The sequence below is a fragment of the Lates calcarifer genome, linkage group LG4 (genome assembly GCF_001640805.2).
Source record: "Lates calcarifer isolate ASB-BC8 linkage group LG4, TLL_Latcal_v3, whole genome shotgun sequence".
Classification (NCBI taxonomy): Eukaryota; Metazoa; Chordata; class Actinopteri; family Centropomidae; genus Lates; species Lates calcarifer.
Genome location: NC_066836.1, coordinates 12,078,025 through 12,095,589, shown reverse-complemented (window position 1 = coordinate 12,095,589; position 17,565 = coordinate 12,078,025). Strand labels below are relative to the sequence as shown.

General features: G+C 41.0%; 1 protein-coding gene across 4 annotated transcripts in view; it reads left to right on the top strand.

The window, feature by feature from the left end:
• Window positions 1–17,565, top strand: part of LOC108883438 (laminin subunit alpha-3) — a 55,901-nt gene that overhangs the window by 3,921 nt on the left and 34,415 nt on the right. For all 4 annotated transcript variants that reach the window (XM_018676571.2, XM_018676572.2, XM_018676570.2 and 1 more), the window contains 10 exons: window positions 8,579–8,696; window positions 10,204–10,322; window positions 10,410–10,580; window positions 11,321–11,421; window positions 12,235–12,350; window positions 13,109–13,227; window positions 13,769–13,859; window positions 14,957–15,088; window positions 16,780–16,830; window positions 16,936–16,983. In XM_018676571.2, the coding sequence (XP_018532087.1) occupies window positions 8,579–8,696; window positions 10,204–10,322; window positions 10,410–10,580; window positions 11,321–11,421; window positions 12,235–12,350; window positions 13,109–13,227; window positions 13,769–13,859; window positions 14,957–15,088; window positions 16,780–16,830; window positions 16,936–16,983 (1,066 nt within the window). The remainder of the gene's footprint in view (window positions 1–8,578; window positions 8,697–10,203; window positions 10,323–10,409; window positions 10,581–11,320; window positions 11,422–12,234; window positions 12,351–13,108; window positions 13,228–13,768; window positions 13,860–14,956; window positions 15,089–16,779; window positions 16,831–16,935; window positions 16,984–17,565) is intronic.

Below are 17,565 nucleotides of genomic sequence, written 5' to 3'. Positions count from 1 at the left end.
GTATAGCTTTCAGTAGATGTATTAGATAATAGCACAGTTGATGTTTATGTTAGACTGATGAGGTTCAAAGAGAGGGGCTTTTTTGACAGAGCTGGTTCCGGTTTTTCTGTAAAGGGGATCGTTTGAAGCAATGTGTGCCTCAGTTCAAGCTACACTAATCTCACTGAAAGTGAAGTCAACTTCTAGTCTCTGAAACTGCTGGTCTACCACTTTGGCCCAGCCATTCTGAAAAACTGTTAGATTGATTGCTTTGAGGTTTTGTGCAGATATTCATGATTCCTAGACAATAAGTCATACTGACTTTGGTGAGCCTCTGACTTGTTAGTTGACATTTTTGAGTTTTAGATAAATGTCTCAACAGCTATTGGGGGTATTGGCATAATCGTTTGGTATGGACATTTATGTCCTGCTCAGAATGGACTGCAATGACTTTGGTGATCCCCTGACTTTTCATGTCACACCATCATCAGGTCAAAAGTGTAATTTGTCTAATACTTTGGTTTATGATTAAAAAGTGTTGGTGTGTTTCTGTTAGTGCTGATTGGCAAATGTTAGCATGGTAGCAAGTGTAGCTGGACCTGCCTGAGGTTCTTGAAAAAACTGAGAGGCTTTTCAGTTCTAATTGACTGATGGAGAGTCCCAAGTGTTTAACCTCTTGAGGAATTGTTAACACCTTCAAGTACAGTTACCTTTGTATAGCACTTAGAAATACCATGACCTGGATGACTGAGAGTCTTCACAGGCATGTTGTTAGCATGCTAACACACTAAACTGAGATGGAAACAGTGTACCTGCTTAACATCAGCATGTTTGCATTGTCATTGTGAGCATGTTAACATTTGCCCCAAAGCTCTGCTGTGGCTAAGTGCAGCGCACACAGAGCCCCGAGCAGGGTTGTTGTCTTGTTGTCAGGGTCTTGTTTTCATTCAAGCGGCCTATCTTCAAATCTCAGTGCCACTTTCATCATCCAGTCTTCGGGCTGAGAGCTCCTTGGGAGATGATCACTTTCTGAATCGCCTCAAGCTCAAAGATCTTGGATAAGTCTCAGACAAACCAATGTGAGCAGGCTAGCTACTGCCTGCATTTGTGGCTTCTTGGCTTTTGACTGATGACCCGTGATGAGGTGATCTTCAGTTGGCTCCTGTGTGACAGATAAATCCATCTATGTCATCTATGCCCAAATAATAGCTTTTATTTTTCATTTTTTGATTCTTGGCCATTTTGTTTTTCCAAATGCCTTCATATGTCAAGAGCCAATAAACATCTTGTCCATCCTAGTTTAAATTTATGCCCTATATGTCCCAAAATACTGGCTACTTTTCCAGGAACTTTTGCCCCCTGTTAAACTATTTACAGGACACAGTGGGCAAGCCATTGTTCTGGTAAACATTTACACCACGTATCAGACTGCCAGTCACTCCTTTTTTCTGGGGAATGTATTTTAGGAGCCCTGACCACATGTGCTTATCTGCCTGAGTGAGCCCAGTGTAGACCATGTGAGGCAAACATGCCAGGGCTTACTGCTGTCTGCCTCCCATCTGATGAGACTGAGCTGCCTCCAGTTGGTGGGTGTCAGGCACTGAGTGAACATTGGACGTTATTGGTTTAAATGAAGTTCTGATCAGTTGCTGGACTGATGCTCAGTGGACTTAGCTGGCATTTTTATGTGAGGGTTAAGGCTGTGGATTATTTCTGTGGGTGACAGGTGTTTGTTGTGTTGACGATGGAGCTTTGTAGGGTGGTTTTATGGCTTTAAATTGACTTGACTGCAGAACATCTTGTTGTTTATCCATGATTTACAGGTTTATTTGCTCAGCAGGCTACAATATTGGGTATCCATGCTTTTCACTTTATAGGGAACATGAATAAGTGCAAGATCCAGGACTATGAATGCTTAACTGAAATGATCTGGTTCAGGTTAGTGCAGTGGCTTTGGCTCCACTCACAGTTTTGCAATTGTCGACAGACAAAGCTTCCAAGAACTCAATTTTCAAGACATTCCCCTGAAACCTAATCCCCCCCTCTCAGGGGTCCACCTCCCACCGAAGTTGGTTTGAATGTTTTATTTGCAGCCGTCGCCCCCTTTTGTGTCAGAGTCCTTCTAGGCGGTATTGTGTGACATCCTTTCTGCGTTCTCAGACTCTCACAAAGGTTTGGTTCTTTTTAAGCCTTGCTGAAAGTGACCTGGCCTTCTCTTTTCACTGGATAAATGGATAGAAATGAAGAGGTGGTGTAATTTGGTGGTGAGAAAGCACTAAAAACAGAAAACAGACACACAAACACACATGTCCTGACTGAAAACATTCCACTTTCCCTCAACATCACCCCTCTTACTCAATAGACATTCAGATAAAACCAAGTATGATGCTTGCCTGCATGCATGGATGATCTTGTGGGTATAGACTCAGTGTGCATGGCTGTAATTCATCCTTCTAAATCATGCAACAGGTGGTTAGTGAATGCGTGGAGCCTATTATCCTAATTGGCGTGTCACATGATTTCAGGATGTAATCCAAAAAAACAAACAAGAATGAAGTAAATAGCTGTTGAGAAAATACTCCACCCGGTTACACATATATGCTTGGTAATAAAGATTTGCTCATATAGTGTAGCTGCACAGTCTTACCCTAGAGACAATACTGGCTGTTAGACATGTTCCTATTGCTGTAGTGACGATGGAGGTGATGTAAGTGCCTGTCTTTAGCTGGGCTGCCTGAGGCGCCGGGCCAACCCAGCAGATATTTACTACTCCGCTAACAGCCACCTCGTGCTAGTTAGCAGTGGCTGTTGCACTTGGCGAGTGCATCATGCCCTCCCTAAATCTGGAGCTCCAATGTGGAAAAGCTTGTGGGGGGTTAATGTGGGATCTGTTCACCTTTTCAAGGCCTTTGTCATTAATTCATACATGGAAATGCTAATCAGTGGTCACAGGTTTTACTGACGCAGGCACTGATGCAATGGGATGTTGCTAGAGAGAAGGAGTTTTCCTAGATCCATTTGAGAGGGCTGTTTCTTGAATAGTAGTGCATCTATCAGCCCAATTGCAACTGAGGCCATTGATAGATATAGGAATACTGCATGAGACTGATATTGCAATATTGTAATAATTTATATTATACTAAATTATTGTCATTCTTGCATGATTGTTTTGTACTCGCATTTCAGGGTCTTTTAGGAAAAAGGAGTTTCTTTGTCTTGCCGTTAAGTGCAATGAAGGTTTATCATTTAAATAATTTTAAGGAGAGCGCTGCACTGACCCAAACCCTTAAAAAAATTATAATAATTGGAAAACTTGGTTATCTATTCTAATGTCTCCTTATACATAATAGCAAACATAAATTCACTGATACTGGTACTGTATTGTATTGCCCAACTTGAACTTTGTGGCCTCTCCCTAATGGTTTAATATTAAGTAGTCAATGCAGAAAAGGGCACAGACAATTCTTAAGCAGCTGTACCTCAGGCTTTTACAAGTAGAACATTGCTAACAAGTAGCAACTTGCATATACTCTATGTTTTCTGTTACAAATACAATTCTCTTGTGACTTGTAGCCAACTGTTCTTGGTTACCATATGAGTAATTCTGTCATGGAGACAGAGAAAAATACACCAGACTCCCAGACCCCTCTCCCCCTTCCACTGCCCACCTGTTGCACACAGACAAACAGTTGTACATTGCATTGTTACAAACTGGAGGGCAACTGTTCCACCCCACTGGGCTGCGTCGTGCTCTGTCTGGCAGGGCTGATCCACTCTAACAGAAGGTGATGCCTCCTCTCCTTTGAATTTCATTCTTCTGATCTCACATCAAACTCTCAGAAGCTTGCTCAGTTGGCTTCTATCTGTCAGGACTGATCTCACTGTAGATGTAGTCCTCCTGACTCTGCAGTGCCCTTTGGTTGGAATTTGGGATTGGGATATTTAATATCTGCTTCTAGACTTGTATATGTTAGATTTCTAGCTTGTATCTAATGGCAGTTCTCATCTTCACATGGTAGTATACAGTACCTGCTATTAGAGCAATACAGCATTACAATATCAAATGTAATTACACCAGACGATGTAATTTATGATTGAGAAGGCTGTGAGAAATTCCTAACCAGTTCACTTTACAGTACACTTCATTTGATCAACACAAAGAGATTATAATTGAAGAGATCCATGTGGCAGGCACGGCAATGAGTGAAACTGGCAAAGGGTCACGCAATCAGCCCTTTTTTGAGATCTTTGATTTTTCTGCGAGGGTGAAACAATGCTCCACGGCTCCGTTATCTGAAGCACAGGCGTGTGTGAAGTCAGAGAGCATGACGTTTGTGTAGAGGCGGCAGTGCTGCTGCAGTTAAAACTTAAGGGTGCGCATTTATCATGCTTAAACTGTCACACACAAACTAGGAATTAACTGTCGGGGGTCAATACGACAATATAAACACATGCTGGGCAGGAAATGTGAAGAGTCAATAGATTCAGGAATAATGTGACTGCATGTGTTTATGTCAAAATAAATTTACATGTTGCTACAAGTGTATTGAGAAAGGAAAAATGTTAATATGTTGCTGTTAAAATGGTGTTTGGTCATAAGGGACGTAGTTGGCTCTGTTGTCTTGTTGTGTTAATTAGAAGGTTAGAGGAGATACTGGATACTTTATACCTTGTATATGTGACACTGTTGTAGGGGGTCAAGGTCAGGAATTTGAGAAGGGGGTAGAAGGCAAAATGGCTAGGTGTCAAACAGTCCATATCTGTCACAACTCAGCCCCGACCTTTTTGACACCCACCCACAGCCTCCCACATTAAACCTCCTGGCATGACACCCTTGTCTGAACCCCGAGGCTGCAGATACAGGGAGGGGCAGAGGATGGCTCTGTTCAGGTGTTATTCCAAGTGTTTTTGCCACGAGCTTGTCAATCTGTTTCATGTCTTTCTACGCCACTGGAATCCTCTGCTGGTGTGCTTAGCATGCCATCATGATATTTCATGCTCCCTCCAAACAATACGTTGGTGCTGGACATATTTCAAGAGTGTGTGTTTAGACTGGCAGGACACATTTGGAGAGACAGGCCTGAAATTAAGCAAAGCTGTGCCAGGACAGGCCCAGTCTTCCAAGATCGTGCTGTCTGTTTCTGACTCGGTTTGTTTCCGGAGGATTCACTCACTCACTGGCATCAAGCCCATATTAAATACCACAGTGAATGACATCACCACGTTTCGGCAAGATGAGAATTTTTTAGCTCAAGTTGGATGCGCGAAGGTTTTATTCAGTAGTGGTGCTATTGTGCGTGTGTGTCCATGAGCTTGTGACGCCAAACCCATATTTACACGTGTTGGCGCAGGAATAGATTAAAGCTTCCTCAGAATCATTATTGGTAGGGTTATTCATGTTCACCTTGTGGTGTGTGTTAATTTTCCAGGAGCTTCGGACGCTTAAAAAACTCTGGAGACCCAGATAGCTGTAGTAATAAATGTTGAAGAACGTAATGCCTCAACAGAGAAAACATTATTTTTATTGAACATTAATAGATAATATAAACTAAATGAGTCAGAATTTCAGACACATCTGAAAATTCAAGTGTACCAAACAAAGTTGCACCAGTTGAGTTTTAGTTTGTACCTCTTTGAAGTTGGCATGTCATATAATCAGCATATTAAGAAAGACATTAGAATTTATTTGTACAGCATTTGTGCAGGCGAAATAAATGATTTGTACTTTTTTAATTAAACATTACACAGTTTAGCTTCAATAATTCCCAAGTTATCATTACACATCAGATAAATAAATTGTGCTAACTTGTTAAATAATGAAGCACAGATGGTTGTTTTGCCTGCATAAATATCCATAAATGATATTTAAACAAATACACAAATAGACCACTTTGGAATCATTTGGGCATTAATGGGCTGCTGACATAATTTTCATTATTTCCCAAAAATCTAATTGTGCAGGTTTTACAGCAGTGTACGGAATAGTCTGTGCAATGATGTTAATGCCCTACAGGATTAACAAGTAGCCATCTAGCTTGGTTTGTAACAATCACATTGCCATGGATATTTGGAAACATTCACTTTGTTTAATTCAGTCCTCTTACTTATGATACATCTCTGCTTCCTTTGTCAAAGATGTTACCCAAATAAAAGACCTCTCAGAGAGGAGGGAGGAGGGATGGGAAGGTCTACTTTGCTGTGTGCTGCTTCTGCATCAGCTGCTAAATGATGACGTCACAGTGCATGTATTTGTGTGTGGGTGTGTGGTAGTATCCTGTTTATTTTATACTACCCCCAGTCAGCTATGCACAGTGTAGAATTCACAAGTTGTGGTGGTTGCGTTTAATTGTGAATATTAATGATGATGGTGTTTTTAGTGCTGTCTTTAGTGTCCATCAATGTTGGAATCAGATGCTTCTTAGTCATTGTATTAGCACCAGTGTAAAGATAACTAGCTCTGTTATGTTCACCTGTTAACTAGGCACTCAAGTACAACTTACTGTGTAAAAATGTTGCGATGTTATCTTTCACATTGTGTCTGACTGTACCAGAATCAGAGCAGAAAGGTTTTTTTTTTTAATGGGTGATAAAGGCCATTGTTATCTTTGGAAACTGGAGCATGTCTTGTAGATACCATCTTTATCTGTATGCATGACAAGTGGCAGAGAAGATTTTCACTGCTGCGCGTTGTTGTCAGTGACAGGTTCCTGAAAGCAGTGGCATGCTCTGCTTTGGGGGCATTAGGAGGGAAGGGGAATGTGGCGCTATGTTTGGAATCTGAGATGGGTCTGCATGCCAGCCAGCACGTCTCTAGTCACCGCTATCCTTTTTGCCCCGTCCCCCTCCCCCTCCCTGCTTCCCATCTCACCCTCCTGCCTCCCTTCCCCTGGCCCTCATTCAACATCATCAGAGCCCATGTGAACCAAACTTCCTCCTGGTCCTCAGAAGAACCAGCATTGATAGTAAGCAGCTCCACTGCAAAATCCTTGCTTCCGTTTTTAGCAGGGTTACAGCCTACGTCTTGTTTGTGTGTGCTGTTCATCTTTTTTTTTGTTCCTCGAGCATCCTGTTCTATGTGGGTGGAAGTGTTCTCTGATTAATTTCAAGACACACCCCATTCAAAGTTGAGGTCAGGAGGAGGTATTATAAGCTATTTTGTTTACTTACAGACTGGCTGTTTTTCTCAGTGGCAACAGTGATTAAAGGACAGTCAAGTAAAAGACTACTCCTGACTTCCAACCTAATGATTTTGCTGTTTGTTATTTGGGATTGTTGACAGTTTTCAGAGAAACAAGGCCAGACAGTTCCCCTGCTGACCTCTGAACTCTCTCACAATCCATCAACCCAGGAACTACTTGAACTCGAGGCCATTAATTCTCAGGGATGGGGGGAGCAGTCCATCAGGGTAATTGTGGATCCTTCTTGACACAGTCCATGACTCCACAGCAGAGGCTTTACTGTGTGCTACTTTGCTGCTTTGATATGTTAGCATAGCTCCTTGCTCCGTGTAAAGAGAGACACAAACCTGAATGTTTCAAATGCCCGCTGGGGTTTTCATCAAGGTGCTGAGGGATGCTAGACGAGTGTGGGCCTGCCCCCATCCTTCTAAAAGGGAAGATAGTCTATAGACATGTCATTTATTGTTTTTAGCACACAATAATTTAGGTACAGTTTCCATTCAACACTTAAATCCCGAGGGCAAGTTTAGCAAATATGCCTACAGTACCCTGTTTTGGAACTTGTTAAATGTTGCTCTAGGATCTGTGCCAGCACTGAAATTGCGCACAAGATAAACTGTATTTCAGCCTCACTAAAAGAAGACAGGGTGTGGTGGTCAGGTGTAGGTGAGGCCCTTTGTTGACACTGTAGGTGTCACGTGCAGGTTGGTGTCACAGGGTTTAAATTCCAAGCCATGCCAAGTCCATGCCAGACCATAACAAAGAGATCGTTGACTATCACGAATTAACTCTCCATTGTACAATGTTCAATCAAGCTGAAGCCACCCGCTTTTAGGCTTGATTAGGATGTTGATGAACTGCAAAGAAATAGACCGCTCTGAGCGTCACGACACGGAAAGCTCAGTGTTGGCAGAAACAATCATTGCATCATTTTCTGCCCTTGTATGGCCTGTATATTCTGATGGAAGGTGGAGATAGGGAGCTCTGAGAACAGACGGGGATCATGTGGGCTCAGCTGATGTCTTTTCACTAACCTGGCTGCACCTGCCCCGCTTTTATTTCTGACAAATGTTGGTGAATTGTTTGTTACGTTACTGTAGTTACTTTATTGTAGTGTACAGATATTGCTGAAGTCGAGCTGCAAGGATAATTTTTAAAAAGAAAGTTCAAAACAGGAAGCCTTGACCTTGATTTTAGTGTAATGGCTAAATCCCGATCTCTTGCAGAGAAACATCTGAGCCAATTTTGTGCCCAGGCTTTCACAAGAAAGGAAACAAGAGTATTGTCAGAGTTGCCAGCCAAGACTGGGGCCTTACTCGATAGAGCAAGTGGTGCACAGGAAACTACAACATTCTGCCAAAATCTGTTCAGAGCAGTGACTGCCTTTTGTTTAGACCTGCTTTCTGTGTTCTGCTTTTTAGCTCTTCCATGTGGCGTACGTCCTGATCAAATTTGCTAATTCACCTCGTCCTGACCTGTGGGTGCTAGAGCGCTCTGTGGACAACGGGAGAACCTTCACCCCCTGGCAGTATTTTGCACGTAAGTTCCTATGTGGTATTTTTTTATTTTGCAACACGAGCTTTTATTGTATTCTGTAAAAAAACAAAAACAAAATGCCTCCCCACTGCCTGTGTGTTTGTGCTATGAATCAAATGTTGAAACTTTATGACTTAATTACCCAAGGGAGTTGCTGGTTAGATTATGGTCTAGAAAATTCAAGGTCTAACCTCCCTTTTTCCCAACTGTTAGTGATTTGAAAGTAAATCTGGTAAATCAGGAATGCATGTTTGTATACATCTGTAAATTTTCCTTCAAAATAAATGTCTGCCTTCTCACTTGTTGACTGTAAAATACAATAATGATTTAGCTTATCCTCAGCAGATAAAAGATTTCACATGTTCTGCTCATAGCACCTAGTGGCAAGGAAAAGAGATTTCTCAGAAATGTAGTTTAAAAACACAACAGCAGCAACCACTCATTAACAAAATCCTGCCAAAATCACCAAACAAAAAACAGAACTATCAAGTATTTAGCGACGAGCAGTTGTTAAATCATAATTAGCTGCTTTTGTTGAAATCATCACACTCATTTACAACGGGCCTTTTTCATGGCAGACATTATGATCGCCTGCACAGGTGTAAATACTAACATTAACAACAGTTCAGATCTCTTTATGTGTCCCATTAAACTATGCCAGCAATCCAAAGCCCTGAACCTGGCACGGCTAAATGGAATGGAGCCATTGTTATTGTTTTTAATTATACCTGTGCCTTTCCTGCTATGAAAAGTCAAAATGTCTGTTGTGGAAAAAAGGCAGGGAAGCCAGGGAAAATTAACAGACAGCAGAACCTTCTAACTTTGAATGAACTCTGGGAAAAGTGTCAGGATTTGGGTGTCGATTTTAGGTAGAAAATGGCAAGTGGTAACATGCAGCAATTCTGAAACTTAATCACTAGGCCCGTAATGTCATACCATTTTCAAATAACCTGAAGTGCATACTTTAACACACACTCCAGATTTGCTGAGGTGGCGTATCTCAGTTATGATGTCTAATATCCGGGAGGCACCTGTGCACACAGACTGACAGGAGATATATCTGTGACTCATCAGATTTACAATCTCAGAGTTTCTTCTTTTCATTTTCACTTCATCCATCCATCATTCAGGATCTTTCATGAGTTCAGCACAGATGCCACTTCTTAAACAACTTCCTTGATCCATTCATTTACCTTTAGGTTTTGCTTTTAAAGGATTTGTTAGTAGAAGTAATATGCACATTCTAATATTCTCATTCTCATATTTACCCATTTATTTATTTATGGTTAATGAATACAAGACGTTTTGCCAGCTAACTCTTAAATATCAGGCACTGCAGCTCCAAGCAAGCACTTGAATACAACAGTGTTTGATCATCTAGGTATTGGTGTGTTATATTAACTGGTGATTGAAAGTAACTTTACAGGAGTCATTTACTGACATTACTCTCTAAAATTAAAAATGAATTGAAAATGGGATGAGATTTTATTTCATTTAAAATTTTTTGCAGATTCAAAGCGTGAGTGTATTGAAAGGTTTGGAAAGCAGCCCAATGGCCGTACATTAAGTGATGATGACCAGCTCTGCACCACAGAGTATTCACGAATTGTGCCTTTGGAGAATGGAGAGGTAAAATATCACATGAATTAGTTTCAAAACCAAATCAAAATAACAATAAAAAAAAAACCTCTCTGAAATGAATACTATTTTATGCAGATTGTGGTGTCTCTGGTCAATGGTCGTCCGGGGTCCAAAAATTTCACCTACTCACCAGTGCTGCGAGATTTCACGAAGGCCACCAACATCCGCCTACGCTTCCTGCGGACTAGCACCCTGCTGGGCCACCTCATCTCCAAGGCCCAGAGAGACCCCACTGTCACACGCAGGGTGAGGCACATTCTGTACAACCTCACAAAAAGGTGTCATGCTGGCAGGCTCGTGTTTCCCATTTGGGCAAGCCAAACTTACAGCTCTGCACCATCTTCCCTCCAGCTTCCTTTCTGCTGACACAAATACAGTGCCCTGCTCTCTCCTGCTCACGCATTCATCCTTGTTGAGGCCTAATGCCAGATATGTCTGTCCAGTCATCACTGTAATTCCTTTGACAGAGATTGCCAAGACTGGTTTGGACAGCTCCCATAGACTGCAGGTGCAGAATATTGCACTTCTACTCAAAGCAGGAGAGTAAAAGCCAGTAGTGTCAGAGTGATGAGGCTGAAGCCTATGTTTCTTATTTTATTTTTGAGTAGTGGCTTAAGATATCCTGTATCATAGCTTTAGTGAAACTGTGGTCGCTTGTAGACTTAATTCCAGAAATGCATTCTCAACCTTCATGTCAGAGGCGGCTCATTAATTCTTTTTTTTATTTGACATGCTGAGTAAATATCAATGATGTGATGCCAGCTGTTTTTTTCTTTTTTTTTTATAATGCACTGATTCATCCCATAAAGCTAGCCTTAGCTCATGGGTCATGGTTTAAGTTTGTACTTGTCAACATGCATGACTCATTTCTGCTGCCAAGCAAAGCCAGACATTTGTTCTGGTGTGGGTGATGTTGCTGAGTTGCTGATAACACTGTTACTTTAAAATGGTGGGGTGATGATAACATTTTCTTTATTTGTTGACAGTACTACTATAGTATCAAAGACATCAGCATTGGTGGACGCTGCGTTTGTCATGGGCATGCACAGGTGTGTGGTGGGGGCCGTAACCCAGACAACCCAAATAGGTAGGAAATGCTATTTATCTTTAACAGCTTTTTAAAATGTCACTCCTAGCTTCTGTTTTGATATCAGACTTTGTATGAGTTGAAATGCATAAAAAAAAAATCTGACACTAATACTTTCATGTGGAAAGTTTTGGTTGAAGCATTTTTCACCACTCATTACTCATTCTTATGAGTATTTCAGAAGTTAGCTTTGAAGTATAACTTCAGCCAGTAGATCCATTTCATTTGTTTATTCATTAACCAAGCTGAAGTCCCTCTGTACAATGGGCTGCACTGTGTAGTGAGATGAGACAGAGACCACACAGATGCTTCAAAATCCAGTGATTTGAATGATAGTGAATTGTTTCTAAGGAAGGACAATTACTTCATATGTTTGTGCATTGACATCACTATTGTAAGAGACAGCAGATTATTTTAGTTACTCTGATTGCCTTGACATTGACATTGTTGGTAAAACATCAAGATGAGTGATAAAGTGCTGTTGTGAACCACTGTTACCCTCTGTGTTCTGAACTGCTAAACAACAGAACAATGGAGGAGTCATGGATGCTTCATTGTGTTTCATTGTTTGACAGTAACTTGGGGATTTTGAATGATTGTTTCCAAGCTTAAAGCTGCTCTAACCAACCAACGACTTTAGGAGGTTATAATGTCAATGTTGTGTTGTATTGACAGCTTGCTGCCCATAAGTGGTTAAAAATATCAATTAATGTTGGTTTAAAGAAAGATCTGGGATTTTTTTTGCCACTAATACCATATGTAAATGAGAATCTGAGCATCTCTAAATACAGGTATCTCTTCTCCTGCCTTTAGACTCCAGTGTGAGTGCCAACACAACACCTGTGGTGAGTCATGTGACCGCTGCTGTCCAGGCTTTAACCAGAAACCATGGCGCGCCGCAACTGTCGATAGCCCGAATGAGTGTCAACGTAAGTGTACATGTACAATACTTCATTCCATGTGTAAACAAAACTACACTCTGCTACTCCCCAATGCTGCTGGCGCTCTGAATTACGACCTGCCCCAGAATGGACTGAAGTGTCCTCCTGCCTCTGATATTTAAGCCCTGTTGTGGATGCCCTGATATGGTATTGTGGAGAGCCTCGGTGTAGAGTTGAGAAGACATTCCTCATATGGTATGTGTGATGAACAGCACCGTGCACAACTAGCTCCAGGATAACTGCTTTATGTCTGCTTAGCCAGCTAGTCAGCCGGCTAGCCAGGGCAGGCCAGTCTACCAGATAGTCCCCCGTGCCAGCTTATCAGTGAGCCATCCAGTCAGCCAGCAGACCCTGTGTCAGCTGGAATCTAATTGCTTTGGACTGCTGACAAAATTTCCCTCCATGAAATATGACCTTGCAGCAGCCACAAAAGCTCAGAGAAAGATGAAGAGGACTTGTAACCCAATCAGTGCACTCACGCAGAGGAAATGCACCCTAATCATTCATAAACATTAATGAGACATAGGGGTGGTATACAGGAAGAGGATGTGCTGTCTTGTTTAGTTTGGATTTTATAGTTTCTCTTAATGCTTTACAGCCAGACTTATAACTCTTTTTTTTTAGAGAATGAGTAACTTAAGGTGCTTAAATACAGACGGGGGAATCAGGGGTAATTTGCTGAAACACACAGAATAATTATATATGTGTGCGTGTGTGTGTGTGTGTCTCGGGGGTTTCCTCCTCAGCCTGCCAGTGTTTCTTCCATGCTTTTGACTGTTATTACGACCCAGAGGTGGAAAAGAGGGGAGCAAGTTTAGACACCTTCGGCAGGTACGACGGAGGGGGAGTGTGCATCAACTGCCAGGTATGAAATGCATATCAAGTCTAAACTGATTCCTGTGTGTGTGTGTGTGTGCATGTGTGTGGTTGTAGGGGTGGAGTGGGCACAAAAAAAGGAAAAAAAAAATAAGATAAATTCCTGCTGCCTGTGTATATCTTTATTGAGTTCTCTATGGAGCATTGCATGCCGCACCATTTACTCTGAAACTTGAGCACATGAGTTTGTGAGGCCAAAACAAACTTTTTCCCATTTACACACTTGCCTCCTACCACTCTAAGAAATTAATGTTGTGTCACTTCTTTTGTTGTGTTGAATGTTATGTTAAGTATCTTCAGGAATATGATACAGATGCAGAGAGTATATCAAAGTGTTGTGTAACGTCAAATGCAGGTTACAGGAATATATAAACAGACTGATGTGCAACAAGAAACTAGAGATTCTGCTGTACAGTAAAAAGACGACTCTTATGGTCTTCAACTTGTGGTTTCTCTCGGGTGCCTGTGTTCACCTTGGTCAGTTTTGTGTTGAGTAGTGGCTCGTGCATTATTTTTATGTTCTTCTTTAGCACAACACTGCTGGAGTGAACTGTGAGAGATGCATTGAAGGCTTCTACAGGCCCTATGGAGTACCTCCTGAGTCTCCCAGCGGATGCATACGTGAGTCACTTCCTCGGTCACTGTTTGTCCCTTTGATTTACTGTAACACTGAAATGCCCATTTTCTATCCCACAGTTCTATCTGTTCTGTAATTTTGAGAGAGGTTTGCTTGGTAACAGTCTGAGTATTGCTTGACTATTCAGGACCTCTGTGGAAATGTGATATGGTTAGACATGAGTAAGTTCATTTGTGTCTCAGACTTGAGAGCTATGGCTGCCTTCTGTCTATTTTATCTTTGTTATTTTTACTTGCGGGTGGGGGGGGGTATGGATTAAAATGGCTGTGATTTATGTTTTCATTTTGTACCTCTTCGCAAATGGAGGAACTATGACCAATTCATAGAGAAATGTGAATCTGTCTATTGAGACCTGAAGCATAGAGATATTGAGTAGATGATGCGATCAAAATGAAAGGCTACGTAAATATGTGATCAAAAATACTGAGACTCTCATTACTTGTTACGGTTGAACCTTGACATCTATCAAATTTCCAGGATACAGCACCAGATAGTTTGGGAGCTAAAAAAATTTCCTCACCATGTAGGTATTTGACCTACAGTATGTTTGACTAACAAGTGAAGCCAAAAGAGTGTTCAATTCAAAGAGAGGCATCAGTGTCTTGTTGGAGACAGACATAAATGGCACCATTGCACAACCACTGGCACCACCGCTTGTATTATTGCTAAACTGAGCTCTGCTCTTGTTTACATTACTTTAATGGCCTATGGCTGCTCCTCGCCATATAAATAGCTGCCAGTTGTGTTTGGACATTAGAAAGTAGTGGAATTAAACTGGTTGCCCTGAGCGCTTTGAAAAGTAAACCTTAGAATCCACAAACTCAATTAAGTGAGCTTAGCAGCGGAAGGTGTTCGTTTTGCCAAAAACAGAGTCAGTAAAGGTTTAGTAATCATTATTTGCTTTTGAGATCTCTCATTTTAAGATAATGGATGGTTAGCTTTGTGTACTGAAATTGTCTTGTATAGTAAATGTCTTTTTGCCTTACAATCAGTAATTCTGTTGATGTGTATACATGACAAGTTAGTCTACACTAATGCACCTGTGTGGTTATATTTGTATATAACTTGTGATCCCCACCAGCCTGCAGGTGTGATGAAAGGACTACAGCCGGCTGTGAAATGGGGTCAGGAAGGTGCATCTGCAAGCCACAATTTGCTGGAGAAAACTGTGATCGCTGTGCTGACGGATATTATTACTACCCACAGTGCTTTCGTGAGTTTTGTTGTAGTTAAATCTTTCAAATTCTGGACATGAATTTAACTTTATATGAAGATGTAATTCTAGTGCGCAAAGCCTGTACATCATATGGCCTGAATCACATCTGTTGTGTCAAAAACAAAGGTGCTGTTATTATTGAAGTCATTATTTGCTAAAATGATGTGTTTTTGTGTGTGTGTGTGTGTGTGGGGTGGGGGTGGAGGGGTGTTATGAAACTGAACCCACCCTTTTGACGAGTGGAGTCAGTTTCATGTTCATTATTTTTTTTAGCCTTTTATGTTCTGGCCTGTCAGTTCTCCCCTTGAGGGGATTTTTTTTGGACAAAGCTTATTTGAAAGAGGTATGCTTTAATGCTGCAGGGCTGTATGCAGAAGATTGTATGTGCATGCTACAGTATTGACTAACCATTACTGCACATTCCACATGCCAGACCTCCATCTAAACAAACAGACGCAGATATTAGATACACAAAAAGAGTTTGCCCACCTTATCTCATTGTGATCTGACTCAGGAGGCTGCAAGATCATTGAGATAAGCCACCCAGTCTTTCATCTTTCATCTTTTTGAGTGATTTTTGTTTTTACTCCCAGTTTTTTTTTTCTGGCTTTGACTGACATAAACCTTTTTACTGCATGAACTTACAACAGCATTCCACTTCACTATTTTTACACACAAGAGGCAACATATTTGTAATCTGCCCCAGGTGTCTGTTTCATGTATGTAATGTCATATAAATTTGACATGACATTAGACATGGCATTTTATGAGAAATATATTAATTAGAAGTTATTATTAAAACTGACGGTCTTTCATCTCCAGCCTATTGCACTGACATTCTAGTCCAAACATGTAGACACAGTCACTATGAGGTTGTGTGGTTTTCAGGGGATGCTTAGTAGTTAAATTTCTACAATTTGATTCTATAATTCTTCGTTGTATATTAGCATTTAAAGCGAGGCTTTGTCACTTTTGCTGTAAATGACCACTGTGGCCATAATTATAGGAAGTGGTAAACACCTAGTCTGTCATGACCAAAGGCAACAAAATCCACCTACCAGCACCTCTGAAGTTCATTATTAAACATGCTAAATTTTATTTGTTTAATCTGTACAAAAATGGAAGTGTAAAAACAAAGTTGTGGTTTTACAGGGGTTAGGTGCCAGACTATTTCTTGGCTTGGAGCAGTAATTTCCTGGAGTCTCTGCTGGTTTCCTGGCAGCTGTTCCAAGCCAAAAAATAGTCTGGCACATATCCCCCACTAAAACCACAACTGTGTCTTTACACTTCAATTTTTGTACAGAGAAATTGTAGTTGTTAGACATTTTTATTTTTGTACTGTTAAGAGACTTTTATTACTTTTGGAGATAGCCGCGCTAACTGTTTCACCCTACCTCCAGTCTTTACGTGAAGCTAAATTAAGCTATGCTAACTGGCTTCTGGCTCCAGCTTTGTATTTACCATACAGACATAAGAGTGGCATCAATTGTCCCATCTTTCTCTTGGCAAAAAAATTAATAAGCATATTTCCCGAAATTCTGAACAATTCCTTGATAAGGTCTGACTAATGTGTTTTTCCTTCCATTGTCATTTTTGTTTTTGTAGTAAAAGAAATTTCTTAAGGTTTTACTTGTTCATAGTTTCCCATCAGTGGAGGTCATGACTTTGTACCTTTTCTTTGCAATCAGGATATCCCATATACCCGGCGACCACCAAATCTCCCGCTGGTCCTATTGTGGGTGAGTTCAGAAAACAACATTTTGTCTCATACCACAGTTTGGCTTAATGGGTATTTTTATCATTTAAAATGGTTTCTCCATCCTTTTTTCTTCCTCTCTGCACAGAGCCCACCCCCTGTCCTCTAGGTCATTTTGGCTCACCCATCTGTCAGCGTGAGTGTGATTAGACCTGATATGTTATGCTACTATAGAGGTGTTTACAGGGCTGTGCTGTGTTAACTGTTCTATGCCTGTTTTTATTTGCCTTTCCTCTATGTAAAAAAACTGTTGATACTGCATCCTCTTGAAGAGGTTTTTTACAGTGCAGTCCTTGACTTTCTTGTCACCTGAGTCACATTTACTTACAGGCAGCTCAGTTTGTTAAAAAGGACTTGTAAGGCACCACTGAGTCTGACTGGGTTTTCTGGGGAGTTAAATGTTAAGAACATGTGGCAGGGGTCAGTCAAGAAAGTGCTTAGCGTATATAAAGGTCAGGTCATGTTTGTAGGCCTTATAAAAACACAGCTGGCAGTATAAATTGTAAATACTAGTATATTATATTGTCAGAATGAGTAAATCTCCTGCTCAGTGATAACAGATGTCTGCTGGTCTTAAATTATGATGTCCATCAGTGGGGATTTAAGTTCAAGTGGTCTCCTTCCTCTCATGATAGCACTAGTCAGTTGGGACTGCTCAGTGAGAGCTAACCAGTCTATTATTAGTTATGCCCCCGCCTTCTAAATTCCCTTTTCTGGT